Source organism: Pantherophis guttatus, chromosome 1, assembly GCF_059756535.1.
Source record: "Pantherophis guttatus breed Tessera chromosome 1, ASM5975653v1, whole genome shotgun sequence".
NCBI lineage: Eukaryota > Metazoa > Chordata > Lepidosauria > Squamata > Colubridae > Pantherophis > Pantherophis guttatus.
In genome coordinates, this window is record NC_142063.1 from 125,660,644 (window position 1) to 125,675,308 (window position 14,665).

Genomic DNA, 14,665 nt, shown 5'->3' on the forward strand with positions numbered 1-14,665 from the left:
GTGCTGTATCCAGGCCTGAAGCCCGACTGGAACGGATCTAGATAAGCCGATTCATCCAAGTACTGAGGAAGCTGTCGCGCTACCACACTCTCAATAACCTTCGCAACGAAGCGAAGGTTGGAGACTGGACGGTAATTAGCCAACACTGCTGGGTCCAGGGAAGGCTTCTTGAGGAGAGGCCTCACCACCGCCTCCTTCAAGGCGGCGGGGAAGGCACCCTCTCTCAAGGAAGCATTTATAATCCCTTGGAGCCAGCCTCGTGTAACCTCCCGAGAGGCCAGCACCAGCCAGGAGGGACACGGGTCCAATAAACATGTGGCCGCGCTCAGTCTGCCCAGTATCTTGTCCACGTTTTCCGGAGTCACAGAATCAAATTCTTCCCAGATAATATTCTCAAGACTTGCCTCCATCCTCCCTCCCGAATCTACCCAGTCAGAGTCCAAATTTTCCCGAATCTGAGCGATTTTGTCATACAGATATTGTACAAAGTCCTCAGCTCTACCCTCCAAGGGTTCCTCCCGCGCTTCCTGGTGGAGCAGGGAGCGGCTCACCCTAAACAGGGCGGCTGGGCGATTATCTGATGATGCAATAAGAGCGGAAAAATAGTTACATTTTGCCGCTTTTATTGCCACCAGGTAGGTCTTAATATGAGACCTTACCAGTGTTCGGTCAGATTCAGAACGGCTGGCTCTCCAACTGCTTTCCAGGCGTCTTTTCCGGCGTTTCATCTCCCTCAGCTCCTCGGTGAACCAGGGAGCCAGGTGAGATCGACGCCGGGTCAGAGGCCGCAAAGGCATGACCCGGTCCAAAGCTCCAGTGGCCGCCCTATCCCAGGCAGCCACTAGGTCTTCAGTCGAGCCGTGTGCCAGAGCCTCAGGAAATGGCCTAAGCTCCGTCTGGAACCTATCCGGGTCCATCAGGCGCCTGGGGCGGAACCACCTCATCGGTTCCGCCTCCCTGCGGCGGGGTGTGGCGGTTCGAAGGTCAAAGCGAAGGAGGGAGTGATCTGACCATGACAAGGGCTCGATCGCTATATCCCCTATCTCGAGACCACTCAGCCACTGACCAGAAACAAAAACCAGGTCCAGCGTGTTATTATATTATATAATATTGTAACAGAGGAAACAAAAAAATGGGAGGGAGGGAGGGAAGGTAGGAAAGAAAGAAAGAGGCAGGGAGAAAAAAAATGTCAGGATGGCACTAGTACCTTGCTTCTGGAGTCTCCTAAGAGCTGTATGCAGGAAAATATTGACGGGTGGGGAAAAAGCATAGAGAATTATGTCAGAAGCTTCTGCAGGCATTTTTTTTTGCAACAAAAATACAAGGAAATGAGTCTTAGCAAATTAAAAATACAAATTCAGTCCGTTTCTTTTAAAAAATATATGAGTTCAGACAGACGCATCAAATTGTGCATTCTTCTGTTCTCATCTTGCTACAGCCAGGGACTTCAAAAATATATGAGCACAAATAATATGCATTTAGAATTCTGGCTTTCCAAAGGCAACGCTAATAAAATGGGCTATATTTGGGGGGGGACTGGGCTGGGGGACTACTTAGTATTCCTGAGGGTACAGTCCAGTGGATAGGGTTAAGATAGATTTATGCATTGTATATCGGTAAAAGCTAGGATTCCCTCCCCCACAAGTTTTATTTTTTGTATGAAGTTTATTTTAGGGTTTGCACCACACCTGCATGTTTCTGGCCTCAAATCATTGAGAAACTGTCTTGTTAGTTTCCAGTCATTGCAGTGTCTAAATTGATGACTTACTTTCTCAGCTATACTTTATATCTGTTTCATGTCATGATGATGTCTATATAGTACTCTCAGGGGGGGAAAAAGAGATCTAACATTGTTATTATTTACCTACTAGGTGCCATTTGAGGACAGTTTACTGTAATAGATACCAATTTCCAAGACTGAAAATATTCCCTCACACCTCCTGGAATTAAACTCCAAGAGCTCTTTTGTCACTAATGATGATCAAATACGCCATGAAGGTCAAGAGTTCAGTTCTTCTAGCTTATTCTCTTCTACTACTGAATAAATTCCCTTCATTTCAAAGTTTATCTGGTTTCCCTGTCAACAGGTCTTTCTCTGAAGTGATCTAGGAATGAAAGAACTCTTTCTTGGACCAGGCTCAGTTGATCTCTTTTATAGGCACAACAATCAGCTTTGGCCAGGGCAGATAATTTGATCTGAAGGGACTTGTTTTGTATCTTTTTTTTTAATGGAAATAAAGCTTTTATTGTGAAGCGAAGCATCTTGAATCCAAAGATGGAGAACAAAGGAGAGAAGAGAGAAATATTCCTTTAAGGCTATTAGAATATTTATACAAGAAGTGAAGATAAATAGGCAAGAGAACAGCTGAAAAAAATTAAAGGACGATGGTGATTGTCAACAATACAGAGCAAAAGAAGCTCAATTCTGAAAAGACAGAGATGAACATTTTTTTTTACGTGTCACATTTTAGGAACTTGTGAATTTTTAAGAGGATTTCTTTAAAAAAAAGTAACAAAACATCATTAAGTATATCCTTATGTGAATTTCTCAACCATAGTTTGCCTCTTTGTAAGTGAAATTAGCCAAATATGCTCATCACACTGGTTAAAATTTGATTAAAATAAGGCAAATATTACAAATTAAAGTGATGACTATCATTTCAATCAGGGGTTCCCAACCTCGGGCCGCAGCCTACTACTGGGCTGTGGCCTATTTGCAACCAGGATGCGCAAGTGATGGATCGGTGCACACATGTGCACAGCTCGACTTTCATGAGCAGCGGGCTGGCGTGCTGCACATGCCTGGGCAACTCAACTTGCACAGATCAAGCTGCACTTGTGCACTGGCCCAACGCTTGCACAAGTCAAGTTGCACATGCGCATGTTGGCCTGCCCCTCACATGGTCCTGTTCCCCTCTCCTCCCTGCCAGGCCACCAATCCAAAAAGGTTGGGGGCCACTGATTTAAATAGTTCTGATCAATAAAAGCTAGAACACAGGGGCAATGGGTGCATTCTTTATCCCCTTTTCTAACCTCTTAGAGTGGGATTGCTGAAAATGGTCAATTACATTTTCTACAATTGTGAAATGGAAAACAGATAAACACTGTACTATAGTGAAATTCCTAAAATAGTCACAATTTTTGCTAAAGGAGGAGTTGTGTGCAATTGTATGAATGCAACATTTCAGGACCAAAAGTTCAATTCTCTATCCTAAGGTATTTGCTATCATTCAAAATTATATCAAAATTTGTTGTTGTTGTTGTTGTTATTTAAATTATATATTCAGAAAGCAAAAGAAAAAGACTATTGGTCTAATGGATGATTTCATACATGGTTATCAGTAGGTAGAAAAGAGTCAGGGCAAATTCTAGTTACAGGACCTAGAATTATAACCTTCCTTCTAAAATCACAGTGCTGAAATGTATCTTAGGTAAACTTTTTTCTTTGAAGTTTATGGCCAAAGATAAGTCAGATGAAAGCCACATTTACCAACACTGAGGACAGCAGGGTTTCATTTCTTCCAGACCCCATATCCAACTTATCGAAACTCAAGTCACTTGAATCAGAGGATCAACAATTAGCTCCCCTATCTACTTTCTCATTCCCAAAATTCCACATGTAAATTCTATGGCAGTTTTGATGAAAAAGAACTGGAACTGGAGTTGTTTGGAGTATTGCTTCACATGACTATGAATGGGATCTTCATCACTATGTAATTTATGTAACTACATTAATCATATATTCCTGGACAACCTTATCTTATATTTAATAAAATCCTGGGCATCATCTTATAATTAAGGTAATTTTATCCAGTAAACCTCATTTTATCAAGTCAGAAACTAAACATTTATCAGCGAAGTAGCTCCAATTTTAACATTTGATTACTTTTTAGTTCTTAGTTTGCAAATCCATTACATATTAGGTCTTTATAAATAGTGCTACTAGAAGAAAAATAATACAAGCCTAGATTCAGCAGAAAAGCAGAGAGAAAGTTGGAAAGGAAGTTTTTTTTCCTGCTATAAAACAATGTCAAAAATATGCATGTAGCATATGCTTCCTAGTAATTTGTAAAAGTCCAGATTCACAGAGAATTTATAAATCATCCAGTGGATGAGAATGCAGGTATCAATTGCACTGTGTTATACATATTTAGAGACAATACATGCTATTCATACATTATCTTGTAGTTCATAGCGCTAAAAGCCTTCCAAATATTTTTTGCCACTCTGGATCTCCACCATTTGGGAGTAACAGCAAAATGTCAAAAGTAGCTTTCAGTAAATATGACTTTAACAACCTATTTCATAGAATTACTTGCAGTCAGAGATGCAGTGATGCAATCTGTTATATTTATTTATAAAATTATTTATATATATTTGCTTTTAAGTAGACTTTTAATTTCAAGAGTACAAGAGAATTTGAAAATATTAAAGTACATAGTTTTAATGAAGTTTAAATCCAGGAACATGTTTTAGTTCACCTTATCTATTTTTTTTACATAAGCCTTTGTTACCTTAAACTTTCTTATATTTAATAGAATTTCAGAACTGAAAAGGGATGGCTGGAATAGTATTCCTTTTATTGCTACATAACTAAGAATCAGAAGTGGGTATTATTACTGCAAATTATCCAAAGACCAACCAACAGGTGCAGGTCCATCAACCCATAATCTAATTATGATTAATTATTGTTAATGGTAATTAATAATTAAATGACCCTGATCAGAAACCTCTAGAATTAATGACAGAAGCCTTTGTCAAGGTAACCTGAACAAACTTTCCCTAAGGTAGGACAATGCAATTTATTCTCAACAGACATTTCAACTATAAATTTTAACTCTCCAAAATGGACAAATGAATAAAAATAAAGCACATTTGTGGAACATGAAGCAAACATATTGCACACACTAACACATCCAGTATAAGTATTATTCACAACTTGTACTAGGAAACTGTTCAATTCACTTCATAAGATAACTATAGTGGCATTCATAAGCATTTGACACAGATGGTTTCACTATTATAATGCATTTACTTGAAAGATAATGAATACCAACAGTTAAGATTTATTTCCACAAATAAAAGATTAGGATCAGACTGTGAAACTCATCTTCTACATTTCACTGCACTAATATCAACAATTTAACTCTTCACAATGCAATTATGCATTAAAACCCCCTTTCCTCACATCTTCCCAAACCCTGAAGAAAGATTTAGGCAGAGTCACATGTACACATATAGGCTCATTTAATAGGAACACACATAAAATTAAGAAGAGGAAAATGTACGTACAGAAAGCAACTTCAAGTAACTTTCTGGAGTTGGTAACATGTTGGGCTTTCCCTCTTACCAATGCATCTGCCACAGCAGTCTCCAGATCTGTGCTTGTACTCAGAACTCGCATTGCATTCATAGAGGCAGGCAACCTGCCTGGCTGGCCAAGCCCAAACCGTTCTGCACAAAAGACAAGAGTGAAAGTCATCATTACATAAGTTCACAGCCCTTTGGAATATTAATAAGGCCATTGGCTGCTTTAATTGTTATTGGGTCCAGGTTTTAGGAGTTACTATGAGGCTATAATAGAAAGTCAAACAAATTCTGTGTATATGGTTAGAAAAGAGGGACAGGAGGGGGACTGGTATTTAAACTCTTTTATAATAATGGTTAAATACTTTTACATATTCTCCATTTTTCAAAGGAGGAAGTGTAAGCACTATGGGTGAAGTTCTTCAACTTAGTAAGAAACTTGCAGTAATATATTCTTAATTCCTTAACTTACTTCTAAGTCTTGCAATAGTATTTTTATGTTTATTCAAGTCTTATTTTATGCTTATTCAAGTCTTTAATCTGAATAGTTCCAATTATTCTGATTGTTGTGTATTTGTATACTTGCTGGTTAAAATTTAGTGAAAACAGAACCAGGAATCAAAAGTAAGGCTCAAGCAATTTGTACAATTGATCAACAAAAAATTAAAAGTGAGGGGTTTTTTTTTTAAAAAAAATACTCCATACCTTATTCCCATTGTATTTGGAAGATGAATAAATCTTCATAGACCATCAAATAATTTTAAAATTTCCCCACTCCAATCTCTTAATATACAGATAAATGTTATACTTTTAAAAAATATAAATTTTAGTCCATTAAAATTGTTTCAGATTTATTAATTTGTGTTTTTAAAGTCATTATTTTATTTTCTTAAATCTAAAGATTAAATTATGATTTTTGTAAGTATACTATATGAAAGCACTTCCCAACCTTGGCAACTTTAAGACATGTTGACTTCAACTCCCAGAATCCCCTAGCAGTCTGTGTACCTTAAAGTTGCCAAGATTGGAAAACACTATTATATTGGAGAAGTAATGCAGTATTAGAATAAATGTGCATTTTTCAAATTTCCATCAACAGATTGATTTACCAATAATCTTTTTAAAAAGAATTGTCCTGACCAGTGTTGCTTAAACTGTACACGACTGCCATTTTCCCTTCCTCATCAATGAGCTCCCAAAGCTTAATTGTGGGAGATTTTAAAATAGTCATTTCAATGAAGGCAATTAGCTGCATATAACTGATGTAAAGGGAAATATGCTTCCCATGCACTTCAAAAGATCTGTTCAGTGGTGTCCAATTAATATTGTGAATATAATAAAGAATTAGATTATTCCATGTATGTATTTATTTATTTATTTAGCTAAGTCCCTCCCATTTCTAGCCCCACTAAACAAGGCTTCACTCATAGTATGGTATCCAGCTATGCTAGAGGATGAATGTACAAATTATCATTTATTTGTTGCTACCAGCAAATACACTTTTTTATGTTAAGAAAGTGAATGTAACTATTTAAAGGGCAGTCTAATTAAAAAATAACATTTGTTTAAGCAGTGTTATGATTTCAACTCTAATGCACAGAAATGTCTTTCAATATCAATTGGAGAAAATGACAACAACAATCAATATAAAAACCTAGAAACAGAAAAATATCACTGGGAAATATTATTTATGAACAGATTTTAAGCATTTGCAGACAAAAATTCCATTTAACTTTATTGTATGTTAAGTTTCCACTAAGGGGAACAAGATCAGATCAACGTTGTGAACAATTACTGCTGCTAATGTGAAGAAAGCAAAATTAAACACATTTAAGCACAGTGGTAATGCCACTTAAAAGAGTTTGATATTTTTCAAATTTTACTAAGAGCAGACAGTTTACAACAAGCACATTTTCTAAAAAAAATACATTACATGCGAAAATTAAATGTCTTTAATGAAAACCTGCTTTGAAAAGGAATTGATGAAGTTTACAGAGAAAGAAAAACTATATGTATTACTATCTCCTTTTTTAATGCATGTAGTTGCTGAAGCAGCACAGATGCTTGTTTCAAACATCAGCTTTGCTCCAAGCAGGAGGATTTGGTGAAATAATGATAATGAATATGAGAATCCAAATGTTTTGCCATGTCATTTTGTTCATTCAGCATAGTATCTTAAGGCCCAGTAAGTATTTGCACATTATGAAAATATATTGCAGTTCTCTACTGAACAAACTGAGCAGGTCATTTCAAAGATGCAATCAATCATAGGATACTTCAATTTTTCAGTCCCTTAGTTCCAATCTCAAGTGAAATGGAATTTTACTCCACTTAAATCTTGCAGAATTGTCACTAATAACATTTTTGAAAAAAATTTAAGTATGACTGGATTTCTACCATTTGTGGGGGGATGGAATGTATACATCTACGTATTCATCATATATGCACATATACAAACTGCAATGTTGTTCCACTAAAAACATGCGAGCATGTGAGACTGTAGGTTTTGCTCACAGACATTGCAAGTCAGTGTTATCACTGTATCAAGAACCTAGTCACACTTCCTAGGATGACATCCCATGAATATTACTTGACTAGTTTCGGGGCATGAGAAAATAGTAATTTTTGGAACAATGGGAAAGGAATGTATCATGAATATGCAGTTATTGTTTTTTTTTAAAAAAAAACAATGTTTTTTTTAAAAAAACAATAAACTTGACTAGATTACATCTTGATTTGATACTGTACAGAATAATCATTTGACAAGTCCAAATGTAAGTAAAAGTATATTTGCATCCCAGTTTGATTACTGATAGCCCCTCTCCCAAAGAACATTTTTCTGAAAAATAAATTTGTCAGCAAAAAAAAAAAAAAAAAGTTCTTATATAAAAGGTGAAAATCTTACTCCAGCTTACTCTAACAAAAACTGAAATACTCAAATTTCCAGAAGAACCAGTCCTAAACCTGGCTTCATGTAGTTTTAAATAATAATTGTCATTGCATTAGAAAAGGAAAGATAGTTTTTAAAAGACATGGATAATCAAAATGGCAAAGTAAAGTTGCAAGCCTTTAAAATATTCAATAGAAACAACTAAATTAAATCACATTAAGTATATCTGACATGCAACTTTATGTCCCACTTTTTAGCATATGAACAGCAACAAAGATGATGATGGTGGTGGTGGAGGTGGTAGTGGTGATGATGAAGGAATGGACTTCTTCATTGGATTATATTCTGTATTTTTCAGTTCTTGTCTTGATTATAACACTATCTAATAATGGAAATTTTACCTCAGAAGCATGAGCAGAAATCCCCAATAAATTCCATAAGAGTCTAAAGCTGACAGAGAATAACACATAGGTAGTCCTCGCTTAATTATCATTTGTTCAGCAACCATTTGAAGTTATGATGGTGCTGAAGGAATCAAAGTTACAGACTTGCAGTGGCCCTCCTGTCACATGATCAAAACTCAGGCAAAAATGCAGGCACTTTACAGCTGCAGTGTGTACTTCAAATCCCCCACCTGCCTATCTTCCCTTATCTCTTCCTTTTTAGCCACTCTGCACTCTGTTGCTGTCGCCTCCTGCTGACCATCGCTGTCTTCTCCTTACACTGCTGACAAGGTGTGCCTGGCTGAGGCAGCTGCTGGCCTTTGTGAAGTTTTGGTAATGCTTCCCGAAGGCTCCATGCAATGCTTGGATGCCTCACCAAAGGGCCAGCAGATGCCTCAACCAGATGCTCCTCATCAGCAATGAGAGGAAGATCAGCTGGGTGGGGGCAGTGAAGTGTAGGGTGGCCAAAAACAAAGACATGGGTGGGGAACAGGCAGGGGGAGTTGAAGTGGAAGCGAGCACAAGGCAGAAGCATGAGGTCCTTGTCGAATGACCACAACCAGGACTACCAGGATTGCTGTTGCTAAGCGGTGCAGTCATGTGATATTTTGCTTAATGACCATTTTGCTTAGCGATGGAAATTCCAGTCTCAATTGATGTCATTCTACTACCTGTATTCTATTCAGGAAAGACTCCTTGTATTCTATTCAGGTACTAAGACGGGGGGGTCTTGAGTCTTGGTGATAGCCTCTAAAATCTCAATGGAAAATTTTAACATCTTTTTGTGAGCACCTCTGTTACACAGAAAGATTGGTGGTACTGTGTCATGTTATTTCACTTTTGTTAATAACTTACCTAACACTGAAGAAACTATTTTAAGAGAAGCTTGTGAAATGGTATTAATGGTCATTAATTAACTGCATGGAAAGAAATATTGTTCCAAGGTAATTCAACAATAGCAGTAGCACTTAAGAATTATATACTGCTTCACAGTGCTTTACAGCCCTCTCTAAGTGGCTTACACTCAGAGTCAGCATATTGCCCCCAACAATCCGGTCCTCATTTTACCGGCCTCAGAAGTATGGAAGGCTGAGTCAACAACCTTGAGCCTGGTGAGATTCGAACTGCCAAACTGCTAGCAATCACCAGTCAGCAGAAATAGCCTGCAGTGCTACATTCATTAAACACAGCACCAGAACATCTCTTCAGACTGTAGTAATAAACATCAGTAGCATATAAAACTAGTTATGTGCAACAATTAGATTCACATCCCCAAATTATATGTTTTATCAGTGTTGGCCAAGCTTAAGGCAGCACACATTTGTAGCAGGCTGTATTTTTGGAATAATAAGCCTTATCACCAACAAGCCATGCATTCAAGAAGTGGAAAGACAAGTCAGCAGAAAAGATAGATGGGTGAGAAAGTAGGACAGAAAGAGCAATTGTTTCATGGGTCACTGGCCAATATATATGGGTAGTAATGGGGAGGGCTGAGTGAACTGGAATTTACCCATCAAAGTCTTGGTAATGGCCTCTAGTCTGTGATACACAAGGACTTTTGTTATAAACTAGCTTGGATGAAGTCACATACATGACTGGGCCTCACTTAAGTAAAAGAGCAACAATCTCTTACAGCAAAAGGGACTTCTGTAAATATTCTACATATGAAGCTTTGATGTTAAAAATATAACAAAACATCATTTTCATTCAGTGGGACCTTTTAACTTAAATCAATATAAAGAAAGCAAGGAACATTATGGGGCTGATTTCTGTGGTCCACATAGTGTCAAAACTATTAGGTAGGTAGAGGGATGTTTCAAGTATAAATCTGGAATTTACTTGATAGGAATACATAAATAAACGTTCTCTTCTGGTTTACATTATCAGTATTTAAAACTTGTATTAAACAGATGTAGATCCTGTTTCTAGAATTTTTTCTTTCAATATTTATATATTACACGTCCCAGATAATGTTAGTGACTTTCTTTTCAATTCTAATTTTTATATAATTTCATCGAAGTAGCATAGTTTTCAAGAGACCTAAGCAACGTGTCCATTAAATTGAAATTCTATAGTACTGTTTTATTTTTGTCTAAGAACTATAAATTTTGAGGTTAATGGGCAAAGTTTTGCCACTTTGATGACCATGTACCCGTAGCACTACATGAACTAACAGTAAAGATCCTTGGTAAAACCTCAGATGCCCATTCCTCTAATGCCAGACCAGGAGGAGGAAAGTAAAGAAAGATTTGATTTCATTATTCCTAATTTTCACTATATAGAAACCAAATATAATAAATTAAAATCAATTGAAACTAGCATTAAACTAACCATCATAAACTCTACTTTAACAAACTACTTACTGGCTTATCTATAAAAGCAAGCCAAGGACTAGCTAATGCAGTTTTCTCCAACTGGTATTGTGCAGATTTTTGTATTATGAGCCCATCAAACATGTTGAGTGACTATGATGGTTTAGAAAGGTGAGAATTATAGTCAAAACATCTGGAATACCTGAGGCCAAGAAATGTTTATGTAAAGTAAAATGAGATTGTGGTTTATTTCTTCTCCCAACCACTTTTATGAAAAGGGGAAATAAAATATTTGTGTTCTGGTTGTCCATATAGGGTCTTTTTGCTCATGCACAGACTCTGATTTAGCATTATGTGTGATCCTAATCAGTAAGGTATTAAAAACTCAAAACTATGGATGCTGACCTCTTCCTTAGTTGCACTAATCTCATTAGCTAGCTGTTGGATGTTAGAAATATTACTCACTAATGAACAATTGCTATGGTTGCTTTTCATAGATATAAAGAGGAGGAAGTTGCAGTGTCCTTCCTTAGTACTTCCTGAGCGGTACATGGGAAATACATGACAATACTCTATTGGCTGCTGTAATATTGCCAAAAATAACATTAAGCAAAAGAATAAAAATTAGCAAAAATAAAAAACATTCAAAAATAGAAAATGACAAAAGCATGTTAAATAATAATAACTTCATGATGATCCCACATGCTAAGTGCTGAATGACGTTTGTGAGAGGCAAATGTTACAAAGGTAATAAAAAAGAGACAATATTAAGAAGCAGATTCATGCAGTTAGCACTTGTTCACCTGACTGCCCAACAGAATCAGCAGTGGAGAGAGCACTAGTGGATCTGGAATGGCGTCGAGAGGCTGCAAGTAAAAGGAATGGCAACACCCACAGAATTAACACACAAGTACTTCAGACAAAAACAATGCCACAATCCAAAGGAGATGCACATGATTCACTACCAACACTGGGATTACACAGGGAAAAGAAATGGCATTGTGTATGAATGGACTTGAAAATCGATTGCGAGTCCCATGGCAGGTCTGATAGAGAGTCTCTTGCATACACTCCCTCCACCCTCAATTATGGAACATATGATGCATGGAAAAGAAAAGGAATAACCTCTAAGCCTTCCAGCTTGTATGAAGTCCAACAGAGATTGATAACAATAATCACCTGTTGACTACAGGTGAATCACCATGTTAACATGAAATGACTAACTCAGCAATAATAGGATTTAGATGTAAACAATCCAAATCCTAAAGTGAGAGGCACAATGAATCCTTAGAAAGTGTGCTTGCAATTATAAAAGATTAGGTTTTTTTCATTCAAAGATAAAACCCCATAATCAATAAAGACAATTTATAGTCAGGGACAAAGTAAATTAGTGCAGGAAAACAACAGATAGCAGGAAGTAACCATTTAACATAGTGACAATATGAATTATACTCAAGACAAGCAAAGTATTTATTATTCAAGCACTTATTAATTGGATTGCAAAGCTATTTCATGCAGACTCAGTTCATTGGTCCATTTCGTACAAATCGTATTAGATCTAACAGTCAATGGATTGCCCATGGTTCACAAAAAGAAATTTTCTGAAAAGTTCCTATCTGGAACTATTATGTGTACAGTCGGAAATTGGTCCTTGGGACTTTCTTCATGCAAACCTTATTCTTTCCCAGAGTCTAATATAACAGGACTCCCCAAATCCACATGGCATTGTCCATGTACAAAGTCAGGTACAATATTGAATATGTGGATTTTGACTAACAGGCAAAATTAATAAAATGGGATAGTTGAAATACTACTAATTAGGTTACAGATGGATAGAACTGAATACCTGAGAAGAAAAGGTGTAATAGCAACAGTTATTTTAACCTCATTCACAGTGTTAACAGCTCTAAACTGAAAATGTTTCTGGTATATGAAACTTTAAAATCCCACCAAAACTTAACTAAAATTAGAATTTATATTGACATATGTCTTTAAATAAATAAAATTACATGCAATGTGGAACAGGCCATGTAAATAATTCCAAGACTAAATGAGATACAGTATAAGAGCTTGGAAATTGCTATTTGCTTGAATAGGTTTCTACAAAGTTGCTGCAGAATAAAATAGTTCAATCTGTAGAATTACTGTATGTTCTGGCAGGAGCAAAATGTAGTAATAGAATGTAGCATATAATTAAGGAAAAGAAGAAATAACTTGTTCAACAGGAAACCACCACATAAGACTGTTATTTTAATTCTGGGATTGAACTGTAAAGAACTATAAAGAAGATATTTCTAATGAACCTAAGATACGAAGAACAAATTACTCCTATAAAAAGATTCTTGCATTCTTGAAGTCACACAGATTGCAACATATGCAGGTTGAGGACAAGCAAATCATGCTGAAATCCTAGAAGGGTATTCAAACACCTATGCAATGTAGATAATTCTATACTTTATGGTTTTCTTTGGGTGAATTGGGCACAGCCAATCAATACATACACATGCAGGGAGAAGCACAATGAATAAACCTTGCTAATCAAAAAGCATCAGCAAAAAAGCCTAAAGATGCAGATGTAGTTGTGTTTCAGCTCCATTATTTTTGAACTATATTTTTCTTCAACAGACTCATGGTTCTCAAACTTTTATTTCTTACAAATCATTTTAAAATTGCTAGTATTGTAAAGGAATTATTTAATGAAGTTTTTTTGTCCTGGATGCAGAATACATATGCTTTGATTTGGTTTACCCTCACTATATTTTTGTTTTTTCTTTCTTTCTAAAAAATAAATTATTTAAAAAATTTGAGCTGGTGCTGTTCTATATATACCAGTCTTACAGGCTTAGGTGATATCATCCGACTTTGCTCATAGCAGCCTTTATCTCAATTATCTAGATAGCAAATTAGACACTGGGATTAGGGCAGTTATTGTTAATGAAAGAATTTAGAGATCGCCTCAATGGAGTTTGCAGAGTACCATAGTTTCATGGCCATAGTTTGCATGGAACCCATCCAGAGTTAAAAACAAAAGGACCTGGAAATTGTTTAAAAATAAAACAATCCACAATTTATTGAATTATATAATAAAATGCTAGCTAATGAGAGTGAAGCTGGAATAATGCAAATTAGAAGTGGATTCTGAGAAGTTATTGACAATTATGAGAGTAATAGTTCGTGAATCACTCTCTATTAATATTAGTAGTTTTGGTTAATATGTGCTTTGGCTATTTGTAATAATAGCTATTAAAACTGAATGGGATGGGAAACAAATGACTGCTGGTTCTCCTTAGATGCTAATTTGGTTAGAAGTGGAGCTGTAACTGACTTATTGATCAGTACATACTTTCTGACAGAAGAAGAAACATAAAAAATACTTAAGATTTTTAAATATCCATTTTGTAAATTTTTCAATATTTTGTAAATATTGTAAATATTTTTTATAAATATTTTTGTAAATTTTGTAATTATTTTTCAATATTTTTCGGTAATCCAATATTAGAGACCATCCCTATTGAAACTAAATTTAGTCTTCCTAAAATCTGGATATTTTTTTTTTCAAGGACTACAACATTTACAATTTTAAGTGTCCTGAAGCGATTGTATTACAATTTTGTATTACAATTTTTGTAATACAAAATCCGTATTACAGATTTTATTTCTTGGATTTATGCTCTACTACAATCAAGAAGATTCTTGGCACCTTTGTTACACAA

The 14,665-nt window shown here is 35.9% G+C and overlaps 1 protein-coding gene across 14 annotated transcripts in view; it reads right to left on the reverse strand.

The window, feature by feature from the left end:
- CLASP1 (cytoplasmic linker associated protein 1) overlaps window positions 1-14,665 on the reverse strand; it is a 236,845-nt gene that overhangs the window by 47,723 nt on the left and 174,457 nt on the right. For 13 of the 14 annotated variants that reach the window (XM_087881742.1, XM_087881736.1, XM_087881743.1 and 10 more), the window contains 2 exons: window positions 5,351-5,454; window positions 1,208-1,231 (listed from right to left, as the gene is read on the reverse strand). In XM_087881742.1, coding sequence (XP_087737868.1) covers window positions 1,208-1,231; window positions 5,351-5,454 — 128 coding nt within the window. Of the gene's footprint in view, window positions 1-1,207; window positions 1,232-5,350; window positions 5,455-11,755; window positions 11,819-14,665 lie in introns of all 14 variants that reach the window. The other variant, XM_087881746.1, reaches the window with a different exon arrangement.